A 16,287-nucleotide genomic window follows, 5' to 3' on the forward strand; every position below is an offset into this window, starting at 1 on the left:
TCTAAGTTTATTGTGAAATCATAATTTGGATGAAAAAAGAACCCATGCTGTTGTTGTAGAATGGCTTTTGCTCTAAAAAAAAACAAAGGGCCTCGAAGGCAGAAGTTGCTTTGTACATTTTAAGTTTGACTATTTAAAGAATAGGGAGAGCTATTGTTCACACTAAGGCCACGGTGTCACTGTCTACTTTTTTTTGCATTCAAGATGGTATATCCAAAACTACTCTAGGGAACATGTTTAAACTTAAAACACTTATTTGAAAGCAAAATAGGATGTCGCTTGCCAAAGACCCATAACTCTAGCATGGATATTTACTGAATTATGATCTTTTTTATGTTAGTTTACCTGACTCTTGACTGATAGCAAGAGCTAATTACTTTCATTTCCTACAGGTTAAGGGATAATGTAATACTTTACCAGACAGAGTTAAAACATTTTAGTTTTGCCTTTATAATACAATATTGATATTATCATGTTACTTTCAAACAGACATTGACCGGATCCAGCAAGATATTCGTGTTGTTCCAACAATGAATGCCGTATACGCATTGGCGGAAGGAATACATCGTACGTTAGAACAGAAGTGCGGCGTGAACTACAATGGCGTATGTGCAGCTTTTATCAGCGATGACGACACTTACGCTCATATAATGAACAATATGGATGCTCTGAGTTTCCAAGATATTACAGCCATGGCGTTCCGATTTGTACAGCGTGAGGCCGACAGGAAACTTCAGTTTACAAGATTCTTGGTTGACGGGACAGTTTATTTGGTATGGTATACTTTTATTATAGTACTTCATATTTGTAATATTGAGATAGTTAAAATAGATAACATTGACATAGTTAAAATAGATAACATTGACATAGTTAAAATAGATAACATTGACATAGTTGAGAAAGGTAACATTGACATAGTTAAAATAGATAACATTGACATAGTTAAAATAGATAACATTGACATAGTTGAGAAAGGTAACATTGACATAGTTAAAAGAGATAACACTGAAAAGTTAAGAGATAACATTGACATAGTAAAAAGAGGTTAGATTGATAGTTGAGATAGGTAACATTGACATAGTTAAAAGAGATAACATTGACAAAGTAAAGAAATAACATTGACATAGTTGAGATAGATAACATTGACATAGTTGAGATAGATAACATTGACATAGTTGAGATAGATAACATTGCAGGGTTGAGATAGATAACATTGACATAATTGAAATAGATAACATTGACATAGTTGAGATAGGTAACCTTTACATAGTTGAGATAGATAACATTGACATAGTTAAAATAGATAACATTGACATATTTTAAAGAGATAACATTGTATAGTAAAGAGATAGTATTGACATAGTAAAAGAGATTAGATTGACATAGTTGAGATAGATAACATTGACATAGTTAAAAGAGATAACAATGACATAGTTAAAAGAGATAAAATTGACATAGTTGAAATAGATAACATTGACATAGTTGAAATAGATAACATTGACATAGTTGAGATAGGTTACATTGACATAGTTGAGATAGGTTACATTGACATAGTTGAGATAGATAACATTGACATAGTTGAGATAGATAACATTGACATAGTTGAAATAGATAACATTGACATAGTTGAGATAGATAACATTGACATAGTTGAAATAGATAACATTGATAAAGTTAAAAAAGATAACATTGACATACCCGTAGTTGAAAAAGATAACATTGACATAGTTAAAATAGATAACATTGACATAGTTGAGATAGATTACATTGACATAGTTAAAATAGATAACATTGACATAGTTGAGATAGATTACATTGACATAGTTAAAATAGATAACATTGACATAGTTGAGATAGATTACATTGACATAGTTAAAATAGATAACATTGACATAGTTAAAATAGATAACATTGACATAGTTGAGATAGATTACATTGACATAGTTAAAATAGATAACATTGACATAGTTGAGATAGATAACATTGACATAGTTGAGATAGATAACATTGACATAGTTGAAATAGATAACATTGATAAAGTTAAAAAAGATAACATTGACATACCCGTAGTTGAAAAAGATAACATTGACAAAGTTAAAATAGATAACATTGACATATTTGAGATAGATTACATTGACATAGTTAAAATAGATAACATTGACATAGTTGAGATAGATTACATTGACATAGTTAAAATAGATGACATTGACATAGTTGAGATAGATTACATTGACATAGTTAAAATAGATATTTAAACATTTTTATTTACTTGTCTACAGGAGGGTTCTTACAACAAAGATGGAGAATTTGAAATTCCCCTTGAGGAGACACTCAAAGCTGTTTACAAAAATGTTCCATCGACATGTATTGGTGAATGTCTGCAGTGTCAGAGAGATGGTTCTGGTGAGGAGGAGTTTATGTATGTAGCTGGTGATCTCCACATTGCAGGTATGTAATTTTTTTGTAGTTATTTTAAAGCAGCACACCTCTAGATTCATGCTTATTTTCATAAAAGTTTTAAAAATGTATTTAAAAGTAAAATACTGTGTAATGTATTACTGATATTAACTGTATAAATTATAAAAAAAAAACTGTCACTTGATATTTCGTTTCTTTTACGTTTCAGCCTTATGGCTTTTAACAAACTATTACAGTTCTAGTAAAGTTTAGCATCATGTCATTCTAATAATAACCATAGACTGAAAATGTGTTGGGGCATTACACTAAATTTGTATTCCGGTATATACCGGACAAGGTGCTTGGATGATTTATAGCCCAAATCTTGCCTTTTCTCCCACTGAAATGCACTTTAAATAAGGCAGTTATTTCATCTGCTCTCACCAATTTATATACCGTAAAGGTACTGATCCAAAACTGAAGTGAGTTAAATAGGAGCAATAATCATAACAAGGGAGAGAATTATAATCATAGCAATAATCAATAATATCAAGGGAGACAATTGTATTATTTTGATAAATCCATAAGGCTAAAACGTGAATAAAAAGTCACAAGTGAAACAATAGAGTTTTAAAATCTAGACTGTTAAAATTTTCTTGGTTTAACATAAACAAATGCGAACATTTTTTCATTTGAATTTTACAGCATTGTTTGATGTACACAAAATGGGAGGAACACCCTACACCTGTGGCGAAATTAACGATATGCATGGTTTCCAATTAATGGAGGCATTCAACTGGGCTATGGAGTATGTTAATGAGAAGAAAGGAATTTTCAGCCGCAAACTGCAAGGTGTTAAACTGGGCTCATTGATCTTTGACACTTGTTCTAGTCCAGTTAGAGCTGGAAATCTTGTTGCAAATTACCATGCTAGGAATTTCGAGATTCGAACCAAAGAATACAGGATCGACCCATCTCTCATCGACTTGTATATTGGACCAATGACAAGTGAGGCTTCAATAAGGGTTGCAGATGTGTTAGCAGAAATTGGCATCCCACAAATAAGTTATGGCGCATCATCTCTGGAGCTGCGTAATCAACGTAAATATCGATATTTCATCAGAACGGTTCCTGCTGATGATAAGCAGGCAAGAGCTCTCATCTCCATCCTAAAGAAGTATGAATTCCCGAATATCCAGTTAGTTACAGAATTCACTTCAGTTGGAGAATATGGAAGGCAAGAATTCCTGAGGCTGGCTAAGTTAAATAGAATTTGTGTTTCTGCAGAATATGTGATTGGTCAGAGTGGAAAGGTGACTGAAGCGGAGGCTAGAATGGTTGCCTCAAAGTTAAGAGAGAAGCCTGATGGCAGGGTAGTTGTTGTTATCATGGATGATCCATATACATTCTTGAATGAAGCAGATAAGTTTGATTACATAATAGGAAATTACTCGTTTATTGCCACAGATAAATGGGGCTTTGGCATTTCAGGTTATAAAAACCTTGAAGGTTTGGACAGGTTAATTGTGAGTGGACAAGTCCTGACCCTTGATGTCGAAACTGCAGATTTCCCTGAACTTGATCTATATTTAGAATCGAAGACGCCAGAAAACTATTTGTCAAACCCATGGTTTAAGGAATACTATGAGTATATTCATAATTGTTCCGTCGGTCCACCTACAACCAAATACCCATCTGTGTGTCCTGAGTATTTGGTCGGATATGCAAGAGCTGAAAACTATATTCAAGATCCTTATGCTTTGTATGTAATAAACGCAGTGTTCTCAACAGCTTTAGGAATCGACCGAACACTTTTCCAATGGTGCGGAGGTGAGCGATATTATGGTGTTTGCAATATTCTGCGTACCCATGGTGAACGAAGAGAATACTTCCTTGAGAACATAAAGAAAGCTACATTTGTAGACCAGACCGACCAGCCATTCTACTACACCGCAGATGGGGAAAGCGACCGAGGTTTCCATGTGTACGAACCACAGGCCAATGGCATGTCACTTTACTATGGTAGCAACGGTTACTACTGGGAAGATGTAAGTATATTATAGACACTAAATTTAAACTGGCTACAGTTACTTCTTCTGAAAGAAATAGTATGCATATATGTTTATTATTTTAAGTGAATGGACTGTTTCTTTCAGATAACAATTATGATAAATCTTTCATTACTTAGTTAAAGGAAGAAATATACTGCATGCTAATAAATATGTGTCAAAAGTTGAATACTTTAAAAAAAAGGGTTTACTTTTTCCCCAAAAATATGCTTTTGATTGGAAATTTTGCACTTTATACATAATAGTTATCTCTGCAAATAATGATCACCTGCATAAATGAAAATTTATTTTAGGCTCATTTACCATTCAACTTTAATTCGAAACAAATGCAGTTCACTTTATATCATTATTCAAGAGGCAAAATTTAAATGATTTTTATCGACTTCCAAACTTTTAGTGTGTATTATTCCTTAATTTGATACTTTTAATTATTTCAGATTGGAAGTTATAATGACAGTCATTACTTAAAAATGGACGTACGATATGATCCAGACTGGTTTTCCAGTTGTGATAGACCAGGTTCATGCCAGTGTGAATTTCCTGAGTACCAGCCCTCTCGCTACATGAGCAAACCATCACCGCTAGATCTAAATGTTGTATTTATCTCGGACATCCATGCAGCTGATCCTAACAATGACATGGGCTGCGGTGCCATCGATACTGGTAGCAGCATGCAAAATCTATTCGCCTTCTTGTACGCTCTTGAATCTGTTAACAACAACACTGATTCCAAATTCCCAGGAAGTTTGAAACTGGGTGGTGTTGCCCTCGATACATGCTCACAGCCAAGCCGTATCGGGCAGGATGCTTATAGTTTGTTGAGCGGAGAACCTGTATGTGGGGATGACTCGGCAACACAGGTGGTTCCACCGGCATCTATTATTTCTTACATGGTCAGGAATAGTGCCAATTCCATAGCAACCAGTAGCATGCTGTCACCACTGAAAATTACCTCCATTAGTATGAGTGCCACATCTGTCGAATTAAATGACAAGTTGGAACATGCATATTTCTTACGAACAGTACCACCAGACAATGTACAAGCACTGGTTGTTGCAGAAATCCTGAAGGTTTTTGGCTGGGATTATGTCACTGTTGTCTATGCTGAAAACTCCTACGGCAGATCAGCTGTCCAAACTCTTCTATCACAGTCAGATCGTACAAACCCCTCGTTTTGCTTCGGGCGAACAGTTTCCATGCCCCTTGATGCTGACCTCAACGATGCTAAAAGTGTGATCGATAAGCTTAATCAACTGATCGGAGCTAAGGTTGTAGTCACCTTCGTCACTTCTCAGCAAGTACCTCTGCTTCTCCAAGCTACAACAGAAAAGGGACTTAATCACAGATTTATCTGGATTGGCAGTGATACGTGGGCAAATAATATGCATCTCGTACGAGGCTACGAGGAAACTGCTGCCGGTGCAATTACTATTCAGATCCGCTCCGAATACAGCCAAGATTTCAGAAACTTTGTAAAAAGTATTAATTTTAATGATCGTAAAGGCATTCCAGATGATTGGTTTGAAGAAATTTATCAGACTGTTCACCAGTGCCGAATACTAAGCAGCCAGATTCAAAAGACTTACACTAAGATCTGTACTGGTGACGAAAAATTCACAGACGAAATGATCCCACAAGATCCATACGTTCTGCAAACAATCATCTCTGTGTTCCAGATTGCAAATGGTCTCAGTGATGTAGAAGCTTGTAAACAAAGTGGTCTCACAATATCATCATGTTTGTCCCTGCAGCCAGACAGAAGGCAGCTCATTTACAATAGCATTTTGAATGCCCAGCACGATGTACTGCCCGAGGACCTTGGTGAACGATCGTTTAATTTTAAGTTCACAAGCGAAGGCTTTGGTGATATTGGTTACAACATTTTCAACTTCAGAAGAAACTTAACCTCTGGACAATTTGAATATATTCAGGTAGATCTATAAAACTTTTATCCATAATAAAGTTCTTCTTAGAACTATTAGTACTTTAATCAGGTTTTATTATGTTATTATGCAAAAGTAATTGTGTATATATACATTTTTCGTGTTTTTCAAACTTTTAAACAACAGATATAAAAATTCCTACAGAAACGAAATTCTTTCAGTAGAAACTATTGCGCCACCAAAACTTGTAACTCTAGCATGGATTTTTACTATATTTTTTTTGTATAGCTTTTCAATTTACTATTTAACATCTTGTAACAGCTTTGTTTATTGAGAATTTTAAATAGAATTATAGCATAAAATCGGCTATTTTTCCCTCTTTTGCCCATGTTATAACGGGACCAAAAACCATGTGTTAACATAGTCACGCGCTCTTGTTATAGCCCGGTTTCACCTATGCGCAATACATACAGGGCCCAGTAAACAAACAAACAAAAAATGACGATTTGGCCTGTTTGCCAAAGAGTCATGCGCTCTTGTTATTTTGAAATTTATTGGTTCGAGGGCCTCAGTCGCATATTCAAGTAACTATGCCGGAAAAACGGCGTATAGACATCGGTGCTTATCTTGGTTGTCGCCCTTTCTAAGAAACGGACAGTTGTCAATGTAAACAAATACAGTAGAATCTACCTGTCATTCAGTTTAACACTCCGATTAACTTACAAAACTAGATAACACAAAATTAATATGAGAAAATGTTTTTTATTTATGTTTATGTTGATAAATGCTCTTTATATTTCTTAGAGAGAATATCGCTTAGTGCCTGATTTTTTTGTAAACTTGTTTGCTTGAAAAGAAAAACCGATTCTGTCTCTGATGTCACTGATCTTTTTCTACCGTCAATTTGAAATCATTCTAAGAATTTCTGAGGGTCATATTTTGTCTTGGGTAGAGGGTAGAGTAATGTAACGTTTTTTTTCTTGAGATAATAAATCTCCAAAGGCCAAGCTTTGTTAAATCAATTAAAATTCAAAATTTCGTTTGGTTCCGAGAATTTTCCAAATTGTTGGCCCCGGAAAAATGAAACGCATACGTAAAACATAGAATTGGATAAATACCGTCCAAGCACAAGAATTTAATGTTATTGTGTTTTGTTTAAACTATACATCGCGACTCTGTTTGAAAATTTTATGCTATAATAGCGTCAACGCACGTTTATTTCGTGTTATAAAGTCTGCAGAGTCCCTCGGAACTGTTGGAGCCCTCGCCCTACCGGGCTCGGGCACCAACCGTTCCTCGGGATTCTGCAGACGTTATAACACGGAAAAACGTGCGTTAACCCTATATTATTAAATGTGAAGGTTAAAACCCATTGAATTATAAAGCATTGGTATTGAATTAGTGATTGCATGAGGTATTGCACATTCAGGAAGTAGGTCTATATATATTTGAGCCGTGTCATGACAAAACCAACATAATGGGTTTGCAACCAGCATGGATCCAGACCAGCCTGCTCCTCCGCGTAGTCTGATCAGGATCCATGCTATTCGCTTACCAACCCTATTACAAATAAAGAAACTGATAGCGAACAGCATGGATCCTGATCCGACTGCGCGAATGGGCAGGCTGGTCTGGATCCATGCTGGTCGCAAACGCACTTAGTTGGTTTTGTCATGACACGGCTCATTTTATTATTCGAAAGTAGTTCTATATGTATTGTATTATCAGAAAGTAGTTTTATATGTATTTTATCATCAGAAAGTAGTTCTGTAGAGATTGTATATTTCAGAAAGTAGTTCTATTGGTATTTATGTTCTTTTGTACTTTCTTTAGGTTGGAAGCTCAGCTGGTGAACTACGTCTTGATAAACGTCTGTATAAGAGCTATAGTTCTATAGTCAATTACCGGTCTCAACCTTTGTCCAGATGTCCTCTAGGTAGCACATGCCAGTGTCTCGACAATACTGGGACACCGTTCCCATTTAGCCGCCAGGAAGATGGTTATGTCATCACAGAGGAGGGCCAATACGTGGATCCTACAACTGGTGCACTTGTAACGATCGAAGACACACCTGGCATGACCGATAGATTCCGTGATATTTGGGCAATTATTGTCTGCACTCTAGCAGCGATTGGCGCGTTTGCCGGTCTTTGCATGTTTGTATACCTCCTCATTGTATATCCTGTACGCGGTGGAACAACTGTACTTGGTTACATGCTGTGCTTTGCCATAATTCTTATGTACTGTCTGGTGTTTGCTTTTATTTTGCACGCGTCACGAGAAATTTGTGGACTTCGTCGATTTGCCCTAGGATTTGTTTACTCAATCGCATACTCGGCATTATTTGTAAAATTAGTTGATTGTTGGAGAACAAAAGACAAAGAGGACATTTATATGGTAAAATATAACAAAATCGGTAACCCATGGGGACTTTTCTTCAGTGCTTGCCTTATTGTTCTGGTTCAAGTGATGATTAATGCAGAGTGGTTGATTTTGGAGGACCCAGATATGGTACGCGTAATCTACAACAATAAGCTGTGGCCACGTTGTGTTCCAGACGACTTTTATGATGAGGGTCTGATATTATCGAACTTGTTCATCATGTTCCTAATATTTGTCAGTGTTCTGGTAGGACTAGCTGCCTTCGGTAATGACAAGAACCACTGGGATTGTAGGTAAGTGAGATTTATCGTCCAATTTTCATTCTACATCGTGGAAACTGGTACCTTGTATTCTGAAATAATACAGAAAGTGGCCCCTGAGGTTGTTATTTCTAATCAAATCTGATACCTTGTATCAATATCTTTATTAGAGTTAGCATTGATAACAGAGTTTTCAAAGCTTAATTTATTGTCACCATTTTGTACTAAACTAAATTAATAACTTGAATCTATATGGAAATAATGTGATGGTTAACAGAAAAAGAATAATGTGCTTTCAAAATTACTTAAATTTTAGAGAGTGAGACTCTTACATATTACTTTTTCCCCCAAATTTTGAACAAAAATTTATAATCCTAATTATATTGACCATGTTCCAAAACACTGACAAAAACTTTTGAAATCGCTGAGTCATAATGTACATTTTGTTCATAACTATATTTTCTTGGTATCATGCATGACATCACAATGAAAATGACATCATCATCTAATCCTGCACAGGTGGATTGTGGGATGTGTTGTGTTGACTATACCAGCATGGATGGTATGGTGCCTGGTAGCGGCATTAGGGGAGTACAAGATGCGAGATGCTGCAGCTGCCATTGGTCTGCTGTACAATGCCACAGTAATGTTGATGTGTGGGCCACTAAGAAAGTTATACCTACTGAATAAATATCAGGCTAGCCTTGAAGAAGAGGAGAGAAAGTCTCAGCTAGCTCTCTCAAGCCAAAAAGGTAACATATTAAGTTGATAAATAGCGGATGTTTTGTTTTAATGAAAATACAGGCAAACCTATGTCAATATACACAATTTGGCTCTTTTTAAGAAAGGGTTACAATATAGAAATATTTGCAGACTTGAGCCTCAACAGGCATCCGTGGCCGAGTGGTTAAGGTTGTTGACTTCAAACCACTTGCCCCTTACTGCTGTGGGTTCGAATCTTGACAGGGACTTTGGATTATTTCATGTGAGGAAGCTATCCAGTTAGCTTACTGAACGTGGTTCTACTCAGTTGCACGTTTTTGCCTGAAATAATGCACAGAAGGGCACCTGAGATGTTTTTCCACCATTAAAGCTGGAGCGTCGCCATATGACCTATTCTGTTTCGGTGAGACGTAAAACCCAATCAAACAAACAAGAGCCCAAACAGATATTCACATACTATTTTCTATTTACTCAGGTGACTGATACGAGTACACTTGAAGCTCTTGTTTTATAAATACATTGTACATGATCTGAAATTATATTTTATACTCTTCACATTAATGGATGACAAATGTTATTTGTTATTTCAGACTACAATTCCATGTACGGTAGACAATATGATAATATGCCTCACATGCAGGATGGTGACTCTATTAGAGGGAGCACTATGAATGATGATGTATTTATGTATGACCCTAAAAGTTAGTCTTCATATTTAATTGGTGAGTATAGGTATTTATAACTTACGCAGTATCTGGAATAGTATCATTAAAATAGAAGATATTTGCCTATTTGTATGGCTTATTGGATAACATTTCCAATGTTGGTGTGAAACCCATGAGGGAACTTTGTAGTTTTTTTGCTTTTGGAATGTATTAAGCTATTTAAAGCAAGTTGAATTAAGGCAATTTCTGAAATGGTTCATGTTTATAATTTGTTGCCATGACAATGCCTAATTACAGTTACTATAGCAATGACCTTCACCATAACTTATGTTGATTTTGTCATGTTGAAATAAGACAGTAAAAATATATACATATGATATTGATCCAAAATAAATACGTAAATCATCAAAAGTGACTTTAGAAATGCTTCAAATGATATTGGGTTTTGCCGTGGCGAGGTGATTAAGGCAGCTGATTTCAGGTTCCTGTGGCTTCAAAAATTCCCACCACGTTTGGATTTCTTGAAAGTTACTAAGCTATTCAGATTACAGAATGTTGTGGGTTTGCTCATCTTACTTGTGCGCATGATCATGCCCCTAGATTTCTTCACTATGTCACTGAAGCTGGAAAATGGTCAAATCTGTTTAAAAACCACTTCTTAATAAAGATCACTCTGTCAGTTATGGCCACTTTTTGTCACGGCATCATTTATTAAGAAGCAGATTTTAACCTCCAAATAAAGACCACTTTCCTATTTAATATTATAAAAGCCATTTTGGGTCTTCCATTTGGTGGCCTTTTGTTCACAGGTTTAACTGTAGCTAAAATATAACTTTGAAGAAATTATTATTACAGGAAAAATTGCAGCTTTTTTTATCCTTTCTTAAAATATTTGTTTGTTTCTAAAAGATTATGATTAAATGTGTTTTAACATGCTTGCAAAATGAAATGATATATAGATATGTATATACATTTTGTAAACTCAGAAAGTAGCATGTAATATGTAATATATGTCAGTAAAAAAAATAAAACATTGTTTCCATTTTTTTTCAGTTATAAATGTGTACAGAGAGACAGAGTAAAATGTGTTTAAAAACAATTTGTATGTTGCCATGACAACAACAGATCAGTACCTGATTAATCCTCATATCAACAGTTACCATAGCAATGACCTTCACCTTCAAGTTTTACCTGCTCTTCTCAGGTGTTACGATATATAGATATGGATAGATGCGTCATTGGTTTTGTTATAAATAAGTATATAATCATGTGTTTTAGTAGTTAAGTCTTGTAAAAGATCTTTAAAGAATAAGAATTATGGAAAGTCTTGCATAAATACATGTACATCAATGTACACTGTTCATGTTATTATAAACATTTTAAGCGTAGATCTAAGTCTTGTCAGTTTTGTTTCATCATGGCTTTTACTTAAAGGCTACAAAGCCAATGAACACTGTTAAATAATGTTTGTTTTAGGATAAATATACAAATTACATGTCAGTTTTTTAAGTTCTCAAGATTCATTTAATATATCAACTTTTGATGGAAATCATAATACATGTAATTGAAAACATATTTAGCATGATAAAATTTGTGTGACCGAATGAAATGCAGACTGCTCCATGAAAACCCAGCTATATGTGCTGCCCAATGAAAATCTTTTACAGACATTTTTTATGTTTCCTTTCTTTGTTTTGTCTCATTTTTGTTTGTGAAATACACTTTTAAAGTCTTTAAATTCAAGTAGAATTCAGTAGAGAATTTAAAGTTCAGTCATTTGCCATTCTGAACATTGTAGCAGTCTTAATCCTAGGTGTAAATTAGAAAAATGGGGGTGATATATTAAACTTTGTCATAGTTTTTGAATTATAAACATTGTTAAATCTCTGAATTTGTATTTGAAGAATGTGATTTTTATGAGAATTTGTATTTAAAGTTATCCTTGAATTCTTGAATATAGTAACTGCTTTGAAAAACTGCTTTTCATGCTGGTTTTGAATGAAATTTAATTTTGGTACCCTTTTGGTATCCTTTGAGATTTGATTGTTTGAAAGTTTGAAAGTAATTTTAGAAACCAGTCTCTCTTTCCAACAAGTGATTGGCTGTTTCTTAGTTTAAAAAATTTGAATTTAGCCAATAGGAAGAGTTGTTGTATTGTGGACTGGTCCCAAAGTGAAGCAAAGCTGTTATACACTAGTTAGAGAGTTTGTTTGTGATATGAAATGATTTGTTTACCATTTTGTACATAATATTTTTTCACTGTTGATTTGATACAGACTAGCTAAACCTAACTGAATAAATATTATGTAGATGCCTTGTTTAGTTATATATAATTGTTTATGTACATACATCGATACATTTTAGAAACACATGCAAACATATTTTCCTGTAAAGTGCTTGATATTTTTTATATATAATATTAAAAAGAAAAAATGCAATAAAAGTATATTTCTTATGTTGAATATTTGTTATTATTTAGTATTTCAGTTGAAAACTTATTTAAACCCATCTATTTTTAGTTTAAACAATTTTATTTTAGCTTGGTTATAATTGATTCTTAAAGATTATTTGAATAACCTTCAAGTATGCTGCCTGGAACTAACCATTACTAGTGCCATTTAAGGTAAAATGGTTATGGCTCAAGAAGGGCTGAAACCCAGTTCCTTGAATTGAGAGACAAGATACCTTAACCACTATTCCATCCCTTCCTTTAACCATATTTTTGTTCTGTGTAAGTATTCCATCAGTAGTGTTAATTCTATAATATTCACCCCTTTTCTATTAAAACCAGGGAGTTACCAAGATTTTTCTTCTGCTGTTTCTCCACAACACATAGAATTTGTTGTGGTGCCCTCCGATTCAAATTTGTGACAGCATGCTACTTCATTTTAAACTCGCCTGTCTTTGTAGTAATAATGCACCTAACTTGGTATGGACATTGTCCATGACCAGTAGATGAACACTCTTGATTAAGAGGTTGGCAGTTTAAAGGTCAAGGTCATTGTAGCCTTGACAAGTTAAAGTTGTCTGAGCAATAACAAGAAGAGCTTTTGACCAGAAGTCTTAAAGATTCGATGCGCAAGTTGGTCATGAGTAGTAGAAGATGACCACTATAGAGCTTGAGGTCAAGGGTCATGGTCACAGTAATACTGTAACATCATTGTCCTGTAAATAACTTTGAGAAGAAATAAGTCTTAGTAGTGACATTGTCCGTGGCCAGTAAATGTCTTCTATTCATTTTGAGGTCAAATGTCAAGGTTACAATGACACTGTGTAAAATCATTGTCTGATTAATTAATAAGCCTAACTTTATGAAACTTTCTAGCACATAGTCTAATCTATAGCAATAGTTTAAAGCACAAGCACAAGATGAAACTTATCAGTTATTATACCATTAAATGTATATATTAATACATGTACGTGTATAACATTATTATGACATATGCATAATTATGCAAATATGTCACAGCAGATAAAGTGGGGTATCAGTGACCTATGAACACATCTCTTGTTTCTCTATGAATACCTGAATAACAAATACTGTAATATAGTGCTAATGGTAATATAGTGCTAATGGGAAGTACGTTGCATATTTGTGGCCTCTGGAACAAGTGCCAATATAAAATGGGATAAATCTAGAATTGATCAGCATGGATTCTCTATAATATGATTAAGGAGAAGCATTGCGAATAAGACAAAGGCATGATAGTTCAGTGTGTTAGGCATAATAAACAAAGCACGAACACTTTGGTCCATTTTACAAACAATTTTCCCTACTGTTACACCGTTGGTAAAAGACATTGTCCATTCAAAAAATAGACTTGTTATCTCATGTCAAAAGATTGGTATAAAACATCGCCTGTTTAAAAGATTATCAGGATTATCTTTGACAAGTTTAATTAGGTGGATAATATTAAGAAGAGAAATCATGGTTAATGTCACGAATCAATGTCGCTTGTATGACTAATAGGTTGCGAGGAAGACGTTAATATTTAACATGCACAAAAAACGCGCGCAATTTTGGTATCATGCATTGTTTGAAGATATTTTAACCGAATAAACTCACAGCGTTTTACCGCTCTTTTTATCAATTTTTTGTTGTTGCAATTTCTCTTAATGAATAGGATGTCCAATGGTGTTATCCCCCACGTTTGATAGTATTGTTCCTACACCTTGTCGTAATGCTTAAATGGTGTGCTGTATAAGATACCCTTTTCTCTCAACGTTTTCAAATAACCACGAACTTTTGGAAATAACTTGCGTTCCATATAGGCTGGACTTCTAAAAATCGTGCATCAGACATCACGAGTAACAAACACGAAAGATAGAAAATTAAATTTGTTGATCGTGAAACAAACTTCGTATACAGTACATAAATTTGTAAATCGTGAAACAAACTTCGCATACAGAACATAAATTTGTAGATCATGAAACAAACATCACATATAGAACATAAATTTGTAAATCGTGAAACAAACATCGCATACGGAACATAAATTTGTAGATCATGAAACAAACTTCGCATACAGAACATAAATTTGTAGATCGTGAAACAAACATCGCATGCGGAACAAAAATTTGTAGATCGTGAAACAAAGATCGCATATAGAACAATAATGTTGCAGATCGCGAATCAAACAGCGCAAGTCAAACATGATATAAATTTGTAAATCCTATTTAAACATCGCAAACAACAATTAGAACATAATTTTGTAGATCGTGAATCAAACTATGACATATAGAAAATAAAGTTTTGTCCCTTCATCTAACGTAGCTTGTTATAGATGGCCCTAACATTTGAAAACCTTCATGAAACATTGCATGTAACGTATAGTACTTATAGTCTATAAGGTCGAGTGTGAATTTTCATAAACGTATCACAGACAGAAAATAAAATTATTACCCGCAAGAAGATCTAACTGACAGAACATTAATTTGTATTCATGATCATAAATCAAATATTTCAAGTAACGGATAAAATATATTTGTGTAAATCGAATTCAAAAATCCGTATTACATACAAATAAGATTGTCCGTATCAAAAATCTCAAGTGACGGATATGTAGAACATACTTCGCCTCGTCTGCGACGACTTTTTAATAGGTAACCGTTCCGTTTATATACGTATTTAATTACAAGTTCTTCCATGTCACTTTAAAAACACATTTCATTTCTAATAAGACAATATCACGAAAGTCAATGCAGTAATAGATATGTAGATGTTACAGTAGAAATATAGATTCTAGACAAAGCTGTTACGATCAGGGTCTTTCAAATACAATGTAGAATTTCAAAGACCCTGCAATAATTAACCCCAGCTTCTAGGTATATATTAACAGTTCATAATAGCAGATACTTATATTCAAATATAGCTATGTGATAATAGTAAAGTCTCCTCTCTCCATTACAAGAAATTCTAATTATGTAACTTGACTTTTTATTATTTTTCCAAAAACCTTGGAAAAGTAAGTCATTTAATTAGCTTGTTTTCTGATATAAGGCTGGATTTTCTAATGCTCAAAGCCTCAAACTCAGATACATCATTGGCCATAAACCACCACAGAGTGTGCACTGATCAATGAAAGTGAAAAAGTTTAATAATTTATAATCTCGTTGAAATTAACATTTTTTCTCAATAAAGCTTAATGTTTAAAGTATAATTTATATATAACCATTAGAATATGAGGCACAAAACCGGTGAAACATTTTAATAAGATTAGAAAGTTAGTGACAACCCCATTCCGTTAACTTATAACTTGTACAATTTCGCGGTGCAATCAACCAGAAAGGTAAGCGCGAAGAATTCCGATTATGATCATTGACCTCGGAAATTCCCGAACAAGTGTAAATATCACGTTATCTCGGTCATAGGCATACCTAATAACAACAGAAGCATCCCGAATGTGTA

General features: G+C 34.3%; 1 protein-coding gene across 2 annotated transcripts in view; it reads left to right on the top strand.

Moving 5' to 3' along the window:
- The window catches only part of LOC132757831 (uncharacterized), a 32,731-nt gene extending 19,897 nt beyond the window's left edge, over positions 1-12,834 (top strand). For both annotated transcript variants that reach the window (XM_060749274.1, XM_060749275.1), the window contains 8 exons: positions 490-773; positions 2,280-2,448; positions 3,103-4,445; positions 4,904-6,397; positions 8,183-9,024; positions 9,511-9,743; positions 10,305-10,436; positions 11,433-12,834. In XM_060749274.1, the coding sequence (XP_060605257.1) occupies positions 490-773; positions 2,280-2,448; positions 3,103-4,445; positions 4,904-6,397; positions 8,183-9,024; positions 9,511-9,743; positions 10,305-10,420 (4,481 nt within the window). In that variant the 3' untranslated portion in view covers positions 10,421-10,436; positions 11,433-12,834. The remainder of the gene's footprint in view (positions 1-489; positions 774-2,279; positions 2,449-3,102; positions 4,446-4,903; positions 6,398-8,182; positions 9,025-9,510; positions 9,744-10,304; positions 10,437-11,432) is intronic.
- Positions 12,835-16,287: the final 3,453 nt, after the last annotated feature.

Source organism: Ruditapes philippinarum, unplaced genomic scaffold (genome assembly GCF_026571515.1).
Source record: "Ruditapes philippinarum isolate M1 unplaced genomic scaffold, ASM2657151v2 ctg64_1_1_1_1, whole genome shotgun sequence".
Lineage (NCBI taxonomy): Eukaryota > Metazoa > Mollusca > Bivalvia > Venerida > Veneridae > Ruditapes > Ruditapes philippinarum.